At 31.9% G+C, this 15108-nt stretch overlaps 1 protein-coding gene across 1 annotated transcript; it reads left to right on the plus strand.

The window, feature by feature from the left end:
- The first annotated feature begins 13066 nt into the window (after positions 1–13066).
- LOC121222415 (mitogen-activated protein kinase kinase kinase 20) lies at positions 13067–14467 on the plus strand. Its single transcript, XM_041103145.1, has one exon. It carries the CDS (start codon positions 13321–13323, stop codon positions 14329–14331), a length of 1011 nt encoding a protein of 336 aa, XP_040959079.1. The 5' UTR covers positions 13067–13320; the 3' UTR covers positions 14332–14467.
- Positions 14468–15108: the final 641 nt, after the last annotated feature.

Raw genomic sequence — 15108 nt, forward strand, 5'->3', positions numbered from 1 at the left:
GATTCAAGTTGTTATTATTAGGGTTGGAAATTTAGTTCTGTTTCTTCGATTAATTTTGCTTTCCACTGATATGAGTATGGATATTATACTAAGTAATCATGATTTATGCAGGGGAACAATTTGAATCTGGTATTAACATATTCGAATCAGACTGTAAGCTGAGTAGATTTTCGAAGAAATTAGAAAGTTGTTGTTTTCAACTTAAAAAGGAAAAGAAACGACAAACAAAAGGAAAACACTTTCCCATTCTTCAATATCATTTTTAACCAGCAGACGTAGCCCATGTTACTTTCCACCAACTTACTTTAAACTCATTAATATGAGATATTGTTTGCTAACTAATACCTCCATTATTACAGATAAATGCCGAATCTGACACTACTCTATATTGCATCTTCAAAAAAATAATTAATTTAAAACTTTAAGAGGAGTTATCACATTAAAAATATATTGGTTATATAAAAGGAATTATGTAAATTATTTAGCTCAAATATATTTATTTTGACATATAGTGGATTAGAGTTGTTAATACGTATAGTAGGGTTGAGTTTGGATAAAATTTTAGGCCCGATTGATAGGTTTGGGTTTAGTCCGATCCAAAAATGGGCTTAAATTTTTGTCCAAGTTCAGCCCGAATAAAAATGCTTACACTCGGGCCTGACCTGCCTGTATTAAATTTTTTTATTTTTTTATATAAAAAATAAAAATATAATACATCAAAAATACTAAAAACATTAAAATAAATGTTTCCCAACAACTTGAAAATAAATTAAAAAAGTCTTTTATACTTAAATAACACTAAGATAGGTTCAACTTAATAAGCAAATGTCTCTAAAGTAGTAGAAATAATAATAATAAAATAATAGTTATACAATATCCAAACAATAACAACAAAATAATAGCAACATAATAGTGAAATAGCAGCAAAATAGTTGAAAAAATAGTAGGAAAATAGTAGAAAAACAGTGAAAAAATAATAGTAAACAACAATTTTTTTTTGCAAATTTGGGCCGAGCTTAAACAACCTTACCCAAGGCCCGACCTGTTTTCTCAACGGGCCTTATTTTTTTACCCAAGCTCATTTTTCGAGCCTATATTTTTACCCGATAACCAAATTGACGGCTTGCAAACTATCACTCTCAACCATCAAATGAGAAATCTTCCTCTCCCAAGCTAGTTCTAACCTGTCCAAGATTGCCCAAAGTTTCACTTGTAATACCGAACATATATAAATGTTTTTGCTATACCTTGATATCCAACTTCCATTAGCGTTTTTCATTACCCCCATCAACATTCGCCTCCTATGAAATAAGATTCACCACACATCCGCATTTAGTTTACACCATCTTGGAGGTGGTAATAACCACTTTGGGCAAACTCGCACTTGACCAACAGCCTTTGCGTGTTTGAAAAGCTTATGAAACCGCTTTCCAATAAGCTAGTCCTTTGATTGCCACATCATCAACGGAACAACTTTCTTCCATGAAAATAAAAGAGTTACGACACTTCCATATGCACCATACAATAACCCCAAAATTAATGTCCCAATAAGTATCATTAGCAGCGAGCAAATTTTTGTCTTTTAAGATTTCTTGTACCTACCCTTCCAACGACATTGAGAAGAAACATGCAACCTTTTGAAGAGGGATATACCAGATCGCCTTTGCTAGTTGGCAATCCCTATAACAGTTCGATTTTAGCTAAATCGGAACAATGGTTTTGAAACCATAAATCTGAGGTCGTAAAATTATTTTAATATTATTTTTGGCATTCACAGCATGTGAATTTGATGGTATTAAATTTTCGTGATTTAATTTTACCGATCGAGTGTTTAATTTGATAAAAGGACCTAATCGCATAAAATGCAAAAGTGACATACTAATTGTTTAAGTGCTTATTTGCTATGATTAATTAAATATAAAGCCCTTATTATGTAATTAGACCATAATTTTAGTAAATGGACATGGATGGACATATGTTTGTGGATTTTAAATGAATTAATAAATGTTAATATAGTAATTTATGAATTAATGTTAATAAATTAAAACAAAACAAAATATTAGTGGTGTTCATCTTTATTTTTGCCAAAAATTGAGAAGGAAAGAGTTCATCCATGGCTATTTAGGGTTTGGTCACTTGGAGCTTCAATTGGTATGTGATTTTTGTTCCCTTTTTGATAATTTCTATGTTTTTGAGATCGCTGCTTTGTATTCTAGCTAGCCCAAGCTTTGATGATGATTTTGTGAAATTTCATTGATGAATATTCAAGCTTTTTATTGTTTGATGATGAAAAATAAATATTTGATGTTAGATTATCATGTTTTATTAAGTGATTTTTGATAAAAATGCTTATTAAGGATTAAATTGTGAAATTTGTAAATCGAGGGGTTAAAATGTGAAATAAATAGAATTATGGACTGCTATGGACATAGGGAAGATTCGACCAAGCATGATTCTATTTAAATTTTGTGTATTTTATGTTGTTTTGAAATAGGGACTAAATTGTGAAAATGTGAAATGTTAGGGGCTAAATTGCAAAATGCCCAATTATGTGTTTTTGGATGAAATTGAATGAATATGTCTTTAAATAAGTTAAATTTGAATTGATTTAGATAAAGAAAGAAAGAAATCAGAGTTAGATCGGGGAAAGTTGAAAGTTGTCGAATAATCGTTCCGATCCGTTCATTTCCGAACGAGGTAAGTTCATAAGTAATTTAATGTTTTTAAATTTAAATGTATGTATATATATTATATGTAGCCGAATTGAATTGTATGTATGAATATATATGTATTGTCGAATTAATCTGAGCATGGGATGACTTGTTTGAGCTTGAATCGATTGAATTACGGTGTCCGAAAGCCCCATACGAACTATAGGAATAGTATAGGATACGTATGTCATGACATTAGGACTTTCGATGTATAATTTTGTGTAATACCATGTCTGGGACATTGGCATCAATATGAGATTACGTGTAAGACCCTGTCTGGGACAGTGGTATCGAGATGTGATAACATGGAAGACCATATCTGGGATATGGCATTGAATGTGATATATGTGTTTCCGAGTATCCTTAATGATTCCGAATGGTTCAACGAGTAATGTCAATACGAGTTCGAATGTGAATTTGAGCTAAATAAGTCAGGTACGTATAAGGTTTATATGTTCATTGAAAAATAAGGTAAGTGAAGTTACTTAATATGGTAATTTGGATTATTTGAGATGAATGATTGTATATGTGTATGAGATTAACTAAATTTTGGCCTATTCTAATTGAATTATATATGCTATTGCGATGAATTAATTACTTATGAATTACTAAGTTTTCAAAGCTTACTTTGTGTTTCTTTCATTGTTATATAGATTTTGAAAGCTAGTTCGACTTCGGGGATTGTCCAGGAACATCGTCACACTATCGATCGCTATTTTGGTACCTTATAAGTTTGTACTTTCGACTTATGGCATGTATAGGCTAGTTTCGATATGGTTCATTTTGATTGGTATATATGTAGCCATGTGAAATTGGCTTGATAATGATGTTAATGTTTATGTTTATTAGGCCATGTAATTAGCTCATTTTGGAAGTATGTTATATGGTATATCTTGTATGATGGATGGTGGCAATTCGAGTTGTGTGATAATAAGGATGTCCAAATATGTTTGCAGATTTTGCTTCTTAATGTTCAGATATGGTTATTAAGTTATGCTTGAATGTGTCCAAATACTTGTTTATAATTGTCTTAATGGTGACTGAATAGGGCTACTCAATTGTGCTATAAATGTGTTTCAAAGGTATTAAAATGTGGTTGTTTTGCATATTACAATGATATCCAAATGTGGCTATTTTTACATGTTATTAATGCTATCCAAATTAGTGCTTAAATGCTGTCCATTTTTGGTACAAATCTATGCTATCCGAATGTTATTAATGCTGTCCAAATTAGTGCTTAAATGCTGTCCATGTTTGGTACAAGTCAATGCTGTCCAAATGTTTTTACTGCTATCCAAATATTTGTGAATTAATGATGTATAAACGTTGCAAATCAAAGATGTTCAAAACAGAACATGTTTCCTATGATTACCTAGTGTAAATGCTTGTTAATGACTTATGTTTTAATGTGTAAATTGCCTTGTAAGTTGTTTTGTAAATGATGAAAATTTTCTTTGATCATTTCGTGAGATAAATTATTCGGCTATAGTATTTGGTTCATTTTGATAAGCATGAAATTTTGATAATTGGTAATGTATAAAGATTATATTTAACCATTTGTTAATGTTTGCTAATGAATCATATTTAGTTAACTAATAAATGATATAATATAATTAGTTTTAACTTGTTATGTGAAAATGCATAGGTATATAAAATGGTTCGTATAATAATTAGTCATTGAAATAGATGTTTACTAAAGAATGATGTGATATATGTGATTGTTATATGGAATAAAATTTGTTTGGTTTAAATTGGATAGTCAAATACTAAGAATGTGATGTTCATATGGTTTGAAAATTTTGATTGAATGGAATATATTGAGTTGATGAAAATTGAAACATGGTTCGTATATGTGATATGATTAATAAGGCATGTTTGAATTAATTGGCTATGTGCTTTATATATATATGAATTTGACATATATGAAAAAGTGAATGGTTGCTGTCTGAATTTGATAACTATTGTAAAGAAGTCATTATAATTTCATGCATGAATTTTAATAAATGATCTTGATAAACTATGTCTTGTTCGATAATACCTCTTAACCCTAATCTGACGACGGATACGGGTTTGGGGTGTTACAATCCCGAACAACATGGAGTGGCATCTCTAAAGAACTACTGCAAATGCCATACGAACTATCATTCGCCATTCTTCTACTACTACAGAATTAGTTTATTATCAATCTTCCATGCATTAAAAGCAAAAAAAAAATTGTATTATCTGTGGTTCTCAAAATTTTATGCTAACTTCCATTTTGAATCTCGCGTTGGCCAAGTCTCTTACATTATTATCTTATACTTGCTTTCTACAGTGCATTTACCATTCTCGGTCCACCTCCAAGTGCACTGGTCAAGGCCAACATCCTCTTATGGTGATTTGATTCCAACAATACGTAAGACAAGATAGTGAGGGAGGTCATGTAAAGTTGGAGTGATTTAATGTATTATTTATTAGTAAATAACTTTTTCATGAAGGAAGATGTAATGGTTACCATGAGATACTATAGGATCATATTGGGTGAACAAATTTAACCCAAAAAGATTAAAGATATCCTATAAGGGTAACAAATTTATGACAATGTCATAGGGAAATTAATTCTAGGTCAATCCGAGAAATCATGTCAGCTACGATGGTGTAACCAACTTTCTCCTAAAGTTGAACACTGACCTTTTACCCCGGAAGAAGAAGATATTATAATCTGAGGAGATGCTCGAGCTGATAACAAATGGGCTACCATAGCTCGTTTACTCAACAGGCATACCGATAATGCCATTAAGAACCACTAGAACTCAACATTAAAATGAAAATGCTTGTTAATAATACATGTATAAGGAACATTGTATTTGGTTATCTCTTACAATTGTTTCTTCTTTAGAAATGAGGCTCGTACCCTATACATGCATCATTCGTCGTATTTTATACATGATCTTACAAATGTTACAATTATAGTGTAACATCCGAAAAATCGAGTTAGAAGAAATTCGGTTAGTGAAACCCAGAGTGGTTGCGTCTTGAATTTGAGTTAAGATTGTGAAATTATGATAAGTGAATTAATATGTCCAGTGGATAGGTGTTGTGTTTGTGTGAGAGGTTTTAGGTTCAAATCAATTCTTTTGAAATTTTGCTATATTTACCTAAACCCCTATTCTTGAGTATCTGGTTTATATATTATTTTATCTCAATTGAGAACAAGAATGAGCCTGTTGGTTCAATGGTTAAGCTTTTGTATACACTTTGGCCCTATGTTCGAATTCCTACGAAAACAATAAGAAAATGTTTTTTTTTTGTCATGCTGCCTTGTGAGTTAGTTTTTATTTTCTTAAATTAATTAAATTTTTCCCAAAACTTCCTCTCCTTTTAACGTTCTTCCATTTTTTTTCTCTATCATTTCTTATTCTTTTCTTTTTGGTTGTGATCGTCTTCCACCTTTAGTTTACTGTTTGAATCGTTTTGAATCTATTGCTTTAAGTTCCGTTGTGCTGTCGACCTTTCAATCAACTACGTAAGTGTTCCTAATTGAGTTTTTGTTTGATTTTGTTGATGGACAAAACTATGTTCCTTTTTGTGTGGTGTAATTTTTTGACTTGTGTAAACCTTTAATAGGGAAGATCTCAGTGTTTACGTCCCTCCAACAGTTTAATAATTGCATGTTGGTTGATTTGTTTGTTGGTAAGTTTTGATTTGGGAATTTGTATCGAAATTTCTTCAACGTAACTTCAATTTTGGATGTTAGTTTAATGATTTAATTGTAAATAAATAGTCTGATTGGACGTTTGAACATCGTTTTTAGGTTCCAAGATCATCTCTGTTATTTCTATGTCAAAACAGTATTAGGTGTGTAACGAAAACTCGAGAAATCAACAAATGGCGGAAGTTAAAATTGGGGCTGTCAATGCCACACAATCGTGTGGTAGGTCATTTGTGACACGGGCTGTGCACTATGTCACTAACTTTAGTCACACAACCATGTGCTATGTTGGTGCCAAACCGTGTAACTTTCTGACTTGAGCCACACAGTCGTATGCCAGGTCGTGTGTCAGGCCGTATAAGGCATTGTGATAAGCCACATGATTTTGTATCAGGCCGTGTGAGGCACTGTGATGAGCCACACAGGCCAGCCATGTAGGCCCTGTGAATCCATAAAGGTGTGTGGGCCAAAAATTCAAAATCTTTCTCTAGGGCCGTAAATGTCATTCGAATCAAACGTAAGCCTTCTGTGGGTCCGTTTGATCTAAAACAAGCTATAAAACTTAATGTTTGATGATTTATTCGTGTATAATCTATTATTTATACATATGTCTAATATGATATAAGTTAAGTATATGTGATCTACTAGCATATAATATGCTTTTGTTTGAGACATGTTTAAGGCATTTGATTTATTTAAGTATGCCCTATGCTCTGTTAATTTTGATGATTCATTTTTGTGTTATCTTATTGGTTGTGAACATGTGATATCCAAATAAGTTGTTGTGTTTGATATTGATCCTTATATGTAAACATGCATGTGACTTCATAGCAAATCTGTTATGATTCATTAAGATTTGATTAATCTGTTCAGCAAAACGTTGATTTTCATGCCTTCTATCTCTTTTATTGTACGACAGCATGTCCTATATGCTTATCATTTTGATTTTGAATATGCATGCCATGACACATTGCATGGGGTTTGAGATGATGTAAAAGGAGGAAGCTTTTGGCAGTTCAATGATTTACATTATCAGATGGTTTATCAACAATTCTGATTTAGTAGCTTTAACTGCAATTCTGGTGGCACTGTCCATAATTTTCTATTAGTGTGATTTGGTTGGATGAGTTATGGGAAACTTTATTTTGGTGTGTAGTAGAGTTGGGTAGGATATTTTCTGATAAATCTACATTCTAATTTTCTGAAAAACATCGCATTGGCATAATCATACATCCTCTGTTCTATTACACAATCATTATGAAAATCTTTGGGATACTCTGATTTGTTCTGCTTTGGTTATATGATCATTATGAAACCCTCTATGTTACTCTGATTTGTATATTGTGTTCTGTTTGATCTCTGCTTGAGTTTATTTATGCACTGAGCTTCATATCTCACCCTTTTGTTTTATCTTTGTCTGTTTAAGTAAACCTCTAACTTAGGACCGAACGGTGTGTGGGGGCTCGGATTTTTTTTACATTTAATATAAATATGGTGAATTTTGTATTATTTGTTTTGATCTTTGGGGTTTGTAATATGTTTCTAAACTTGTTTTGGGTTTTTGCTTAATTCGTCAGTAATTGATATTTTCTAACGCGAGACTGTAAAATCACTTAAGTCGACAAAATAGATTTCGATTTTCAAAACTAAAACACTGAAAATGATTTTCTGTTGCAAATTAGGTAATTTCTTAAGTGTTTTCTAAATGCAAACAAGTAATTTTTTAATGACTATTTGCAAAAGTTGTAATTTCTAAATACTTATTGAAACTAGTTTTCCAAACAAGTGGATGTAATTTTCAGATTCAGTTATAACTTCTAGGCTAGGTTTGGGGTGTTACATGTAGAACATTAACTTTGTAATTTGCGAATATCTTAACATTGTACTCCTGAACGACTAGTACGATAACCTTTTTTGTTGGAACTTGAGTACCAACAATCAATTGCCTTGAATATATAGTGGTCGAAATGGTATAACCTGGAGTGATATGCGGATACTCCAAAAACTCAAGTCCTCTCATCCCGTTAAAGTTAAATTCGAGCATACAAGCTAGAGGTATATTTTTTCAACAACAATCCCAATAGTATATTGTATAATACTTAGTAGATGTTAATATATTAGTACATGGATTATAATTTCGGTGTAAAAAAATACTTACAGGGATTGAAGAAGGTAGATAAAGATTGCAAAATATTTAGAAGACAATAGCTAGAACAATATAACAATGCTCAAGAAAAGAAGTTGAATACACTTACTCTACTTGAAATGCTGTAAAGGTCTACATAAAAAAATTTCAGCCTCCCCCACTTTTGCCATTATAAGTTCACTTACTCATTCTATCATTTTATCCAAAACATTGTTCCATCATATCAAGCTCCTATCATATCATCTAGAGCCTTGCTCTATCATCTCAGGCTTCCATCTGTTGGATCTAGTGTCCTAAGTGTAATATTTTTGTCTATGTACACTTGTATTTTTTTGAATAGCTTGGTTTAATAAAATTATTCACGCATGACATTAATACATTTTTTATATTGTCCTCATGTGGTTTTTGCATGTAAAAAAAATAGAAGCAAATATTAGCTCACTGGTTGTCTAATGTTTAACTAATATTAAACAATATTATAACGTGGCTAGATCGTAATACGGAAATATAACTTATATTAGTAGACAAACCTAAACATGTCCTTAGTCTAATCGAAATGAGCAAACTAATTGAAAGACTAAGATGTCTCTATCAAGTCCAATTGGCAAAATGCCTTGTCTTGGGCATCGAAGCAAATGACTCCTAAAAGATAGAGATATAGATGTGACTGACTAGACTGACAATACACCGGATTGGACCCTAGCGTAATAGATCTAGAATCTGTTTATGAATTTATTCACTTTTGACATTCATAGTGTGACATACCTTAATCCTGAGTGGATGATAGACTATGTATGCATGACTTATATATTTTGATGTAAGTAAAAACTTGAATTCAAATAGATAAGGAACCGAAAGTTGGTGCGTTGGGTATACGACTTCTACAATATGTAGCATCATTCACAACAGTGGAATTCATAGCCCAAAACATGGGTAAATGATATCCTCTCATTGGACTTACATGATAGATGAAAAGTAAACGTGGCCACGGATCATTCGTCTTTGCGATGGATGACTTAATTACTATATGATAGTAATTTACTTTTCATGAAAGAAAATGTAATGGTTACCATGAGATAAGATAGGATCATATTGGGATAGCGGATTTATTCTAAAAAGAATAAGGATATCCTAAGAGGATAACACATTTATGACAAGGTCATTGGACAAGTATTGATCGAGTAGCTTTCGTAATGGTATATTGTTAAGGAAAGCTTAATCACGATACTATAGTGAAATGACTTTATTACTAAATGAGTTTATAATTAATAGACGAAAAGCTGAAACTTAATTATAAATCATTTGAGCCCTAATCACATATGTCCAATCAATCCCTTCATTAGCTCGTTGAAACCAGAAATTAATTGCATGTTGAATCAAATGAACAAAAATGGATAGAAATGATAAAGTTAGAGAAATGGGTTACATTTGAAAATGAATGTGGCTTCTCACTAAGTGTGGAACTAACCTGAGAATTAATTTAAGTTTTTCGGATTATTATTTAATTAATTGAAGTTCGAAAATGAAATTAAATTAATTGATCATTGTGCATTCGTCGAATGTAGAAATTAAATATATTTTTTCATAGATTCTTTTACGGCAAAGTTGCCATAATTTTAACGGAGTTAAAATTTGGTTGAGAAAATTATTTAATTGGAAAATTTAATTTATTTAAATGAATTTAATAAATAATGTCTATTTTGAGAAATAGAAAAACATGTATTGAGTTGGATTAAATTATAAAGTGTTGGGTTAAAAGTCTAGGAAGCACATATAATTGAACCCAATAAAGAAGAGACCCGAATCTCTATCATGTTACATATGAGGAGAGGCACACCTAATTAGCCACCTCTCTCCTAGCTCAACTTGGGGATTAGTTTTGGTTTTTATTAAATAGACATTAAATGCATTCTATTAATCCAATTAGGGTTTCACTTTCTCTCCCTATAAATAGATGCTACCGGTAGGGCTAAAAATATAATAAGTTACACACAACTTTTGTGATATTGTTATTCTGCCTAAAAATAGTGAGAATTTTTTTCTAAAAATAAATTTTATTTTTTAAGAATAACAATTCTACTGGTTTCTGTAAGCGAGAGAGATCTACTTTCTTATTGAAAGTAAGAAAATTATTTTTGGTTTTATGTTTGGTTCATAATTGTTCGAGCCCACACTTGAAGCGGTTTGTAGTACAAGAATAACGGAGAAGACCGTTCGGTTGAAAGCCAAAAACGTCTAGAATTCGTCTCGCTCAAAGCACATGTATTATTTCGAGAAAAAGTTTATTGCTATAAATATTACAAATAAACTCAATTTTCAAAACTTTTATTTTTTTATTAAAAAAAATCATTGTCAAAGCAGATTTTTTCCAACACCATCATCTCAATTAGAGGCCTCCAGAGCCTTGTTCCATGAGGCTTCCACCATCTCAACTCTACATGCATGCATGACAAAACTTTATTGCCTTCAGTTGGCCTTTATTTTTCAGTCTACCTTCACGTCAACCCTCATATTTTTCCTACCCTGCCTTCACGAACCCTAATATGTTGAATGCAGAGAGAAAATATTAAAGTTGGCGCCCTAAGGGACCGACTTCGATTCTATCCCCTGCAAACTCAACTAGTTTGCTAAATAGTTGAACAACCCAACTACTTTGCAAAATAAATTTTCAATCTCATATATACCAATAAAAAAGCCTGTCTGAATTGATCTTAGTTAAAATATACTATAGATTCCTGTATTTCTCGTAAATTTAAAAATTTAGTCCTTATATTTTTATTTTTAAGAATTTAGTCTCTCTACTTATTAAATTTCTAAATTCAGGTCTAATTGTTAATATTTTTTTTGTTAAAGATGTTGGTATGACATTTTGAAATAAAAAAAATACTCACTTTAGAGCAATGTAAATAAAAGTTATATTGTAATGAACCTGAATTAGCAAAATAATTTTAACAGTGTCAATAATTGGATCTGAATTTTAAAATCTAAAAAGTAGAATGACTAAATTCCTAAAAGTAAAAATACAGGGACTAAATTTAAATTTATGAAGAGTACGGGGCTTATGGCATATTTTATCCATTTAAATAATATTTAATATTTTTTTTTGTATTTATAGTTAAATTTGTATAATTATTGAATTGAAGTTGTGGAGGAAAGCCGCCCAAATATATAAAATTTATGTGGGATCTACTGAGCCGAATGGATAGCAGGAGTCTAAGCTAGAGATGTAGCTAATCCGGAATGGATCACCATCAACCAGGCTGCTTGGCTGTAGCCGGGCGCTGGTAGTGCGGCCAAGATTCCATGAACCTTTCCTTCGAAGGTTGCAGTTTCATGAACTCAAATGGATTAGGCAGCAGTCGTCAGTAGAAGACCCCCATCTTTATTCGAGTGCATTGCATGGTGCACTTATTTTTGCTACCTCGCTGTCCCATCGTCGGCTTTCACCCACGTTTCGGTGTATCTTTGGCTGACGTGGGTCCTCGCCTTACCTAATAATAACCCACAAAAAATACCCACTATTTCTATAGTATTTTTCTTTCATTTCTACACATTTTGACAGCCACTCGGATTTCTTTGGTTTAGATGATTGTAATAAAAAAACGTGAGGAATGCTTTAGTTCGGGAGTTCTCCAAATATTCCTATTATACGTTATTACATTTCAAGTGTCATATTTATAATAGTAATTTAATCTGTCCCAACACTTTGATACAGAGAATTATTGTATTCATGTTGGTTTATGGCATATGTTTTACATGTTAAAAGTGTCTTTTTTTTTCCCTTTCCTTCTTAGTTTAACTCGTAAATCACACATATTAAGCAAAGCCTCTAAGACCCAACCTCCCTAATTTCTTTTTTTAATTGGAGAGGATGATGATGAGAGACATTGTTTTCCATTGTAATTTGCCCTCACATGCATCCTGGAATATCATTACGGCTCATCACTTTTGTGTCTTTTAAACTATAAGATCTACAGAATTATTTTAGATATTTAATATGTTTCGCTTTCATTTTACTTTTTACAGTAGTAACATAGATATGTTTTTACTCTCTCCAAATTTCCACGTGTGTGGTGAAATTACCTGATATTATTAACTCAGTGATCAAGCTTTTTTTCTATATTCATTGGGTTATTTTGTACATATATGAGTGTGTGTTTAATATTTGGTTGCTCTTTAAATTGGGAAAAAGAAATTATTTGGTTTCTAAAAATATTTTTTGAAATTTAAATATATGTTTCAACAACGAAAGCATGCTTGGTACATGTTTTCCTATGATAAAAACATGAAAAATAAAATAATAAATTATTATATATTTAAAAACAATTGAAAAAAATAATCTTGAGATTATGGGTGTGATATTTGTTCACATTTAAAAATTATTATAATTAAAAAACAATATCAAATGAAAAGTAAATAAAAATCTAAATGCACGTGGCGTTGAATAAAAAGGCTATAGATCGGCCACGTTTTAAAATTGGTAGTCTAAGCTGTTATTTCATATCCAAATTTGGAAAACTGAAATAAAAAAATAAAAATATCACGTGCATTAATAATAGCATACGTTGAAATTCAACACTACCAAATAAAAATACAAAAATCCCACGTTTATATATATACACACTTTGCACCACCATAACCTCTGTCACCCTTGTTTGCTTCCATTTCTTCCTCTCAAACCAAACACAATCAGTAAAAAGGCTTCCATATCTTCAATAATAAGAAACAAAACCCAGGCTCTTGAGTGAAATTGGAGCTCGAAGTTTTCTGGAATGGAGTGGGTTCGGGGAGAAACGATTGGATCTGGAAGCTTCGGCACTGTGAATTTGGTGTTACCTAAAACAGGGTTTTCGGGATCATCATTCATGGCTGTCAAGTGTTGTGAAACTAATAACTCGGCTTCTCTCAAGAACGAGAAACAGGTGCTCCACCAACTTGGTTTCTGCCCCCAAATCATCAGTTGTTTCGGCGACGATTTTACTGTTGAGAATTGTGGGAAATTTTACAATCTGTTCTTGGAGTATGCTGATAAAGGAAGCTTGGCCGATCACCTTCAGCAAAACGGTGGGAAATTGATGGAATCCGATGTTAAAAGATTTGCAAGATCGATACTGAAAGGGCTAAACTTCATCCATTCCAAAGGGTTTGTTCATTGTGATATCAAGCTTCAAAATGTTCTTTTGTTTGGTAATGGGGATGTGAAGATAGCTGATTTTGGATTGGCAAAGAGAAAGGGTGAAAAACAGAGGAGGCATGAAATCAGGGGAACGCCTTTGAGTATGGCCCCTGAGTCTATCAATGGAAACGTTTATGAATCGGGGGTGGATATTTGGGCCCTTGGATGCGCTGTTGTTGAGATGTTTACTGGGAAACCAGCTTGGAACTTGAAACCAGGAGCCAACATGGCGGATTTGTTGATTAAAATCGGGGCCAGTGATGAATTGCCTGGAATTCCAAGGGAGTTATCTGGGGAAGGAAAAGATTTTCTGGTTAAGTGTTTTTCTAGGGATCCAAACAAGAGATGGACAGCTGAGATGCTCCTGCAACATCCTTTCATGGCTGGCGATGATGAAACGGTTCCATCAACGTCTTCACGAGGTTGTGTTGAAGAAATCGCAATAACCCCAAGATGTACTTTGGATTTTCCAGATGGGGTTTGGAGTGAATCGATTTTAGGGGAAAATTCAAGCATGTTTTCATCGGCTTTGGATCGGATTCGTGAATTGGCATGTGATGAGGCACCTAACTGGGGTTTTAGCGGCAGCTGGATGAGGTTGAGGTAGAATAAGATGATGGAATAGCCAATTTTATTAGAAAACATTAGTGGACTGACTTTGTGCTGATTCAGAGTTCTGATTGGCCACAGATTGTACAGACCATTATTTATTTATTCATTTCCCATAGGCGGCTTCGGTTCCACTTCTGCGTTCCAACTACATTTTGTATGCAATAATCCTTTTTATTCAGCTTACCAATCCCTGTGTTGAATTCTCAAAGTCTAAACAATGAATTCATCATTCTGTTTGACTTTGATTACCATAAGATGTTGCAGTGTGATCTCATTCATTCCTTAAAAAAATATTTCTCACTCCAAAAACACTTTTGAAATAAAAGCGGCGAAGAATAAGTTGTTTTTGACTAAAATTTTTAACTTTTCAGAATTACTCTTGAAAAGTACTTCTGAGAAAAATTCTTTCCCAAAAATACTTTTAGTACTTAATTACTTTTTCACCTCTCCAATAACATAGTATTTTTCTTTCTTTTTTTCTTGGTGTTTAATTACAATTGTGTTAAAATCATTAATTAAAAATAAAAAAAAAATATTTTTTAAAATACTAATTACAAATATTTAAATATTTAAAATATAGTTTATATATTCTAATTAAATTTTATAAATAATTAATATTTATTGCTTTAAAATATTTACAATTTATATTTTATATATTAAAATATTAACAACAAGTTATAATAATTTTTTTATATTATTAATAAAATATAATAATATTAACTAATTTAAACATTATTTAAATGCATATTTGTTACTTGATAATAACATATCT

The sequence above is a fragment of the Gossypium hirsutum genome, chromosome D10, assembly GCF_007990345.1.
Source record: "Gossypium hirsutum isolate 1008001.06 chromosome D10, Gossypium_hirsutum_v2.1, whole genome shotgun sequence".
Lineage (NCBI taxonomy): Eukaryota > Viridiplantae > Streptophyta > Magnoliopsida > Malvales > Malvaceae > Gossypium > Gossypium hirsutum.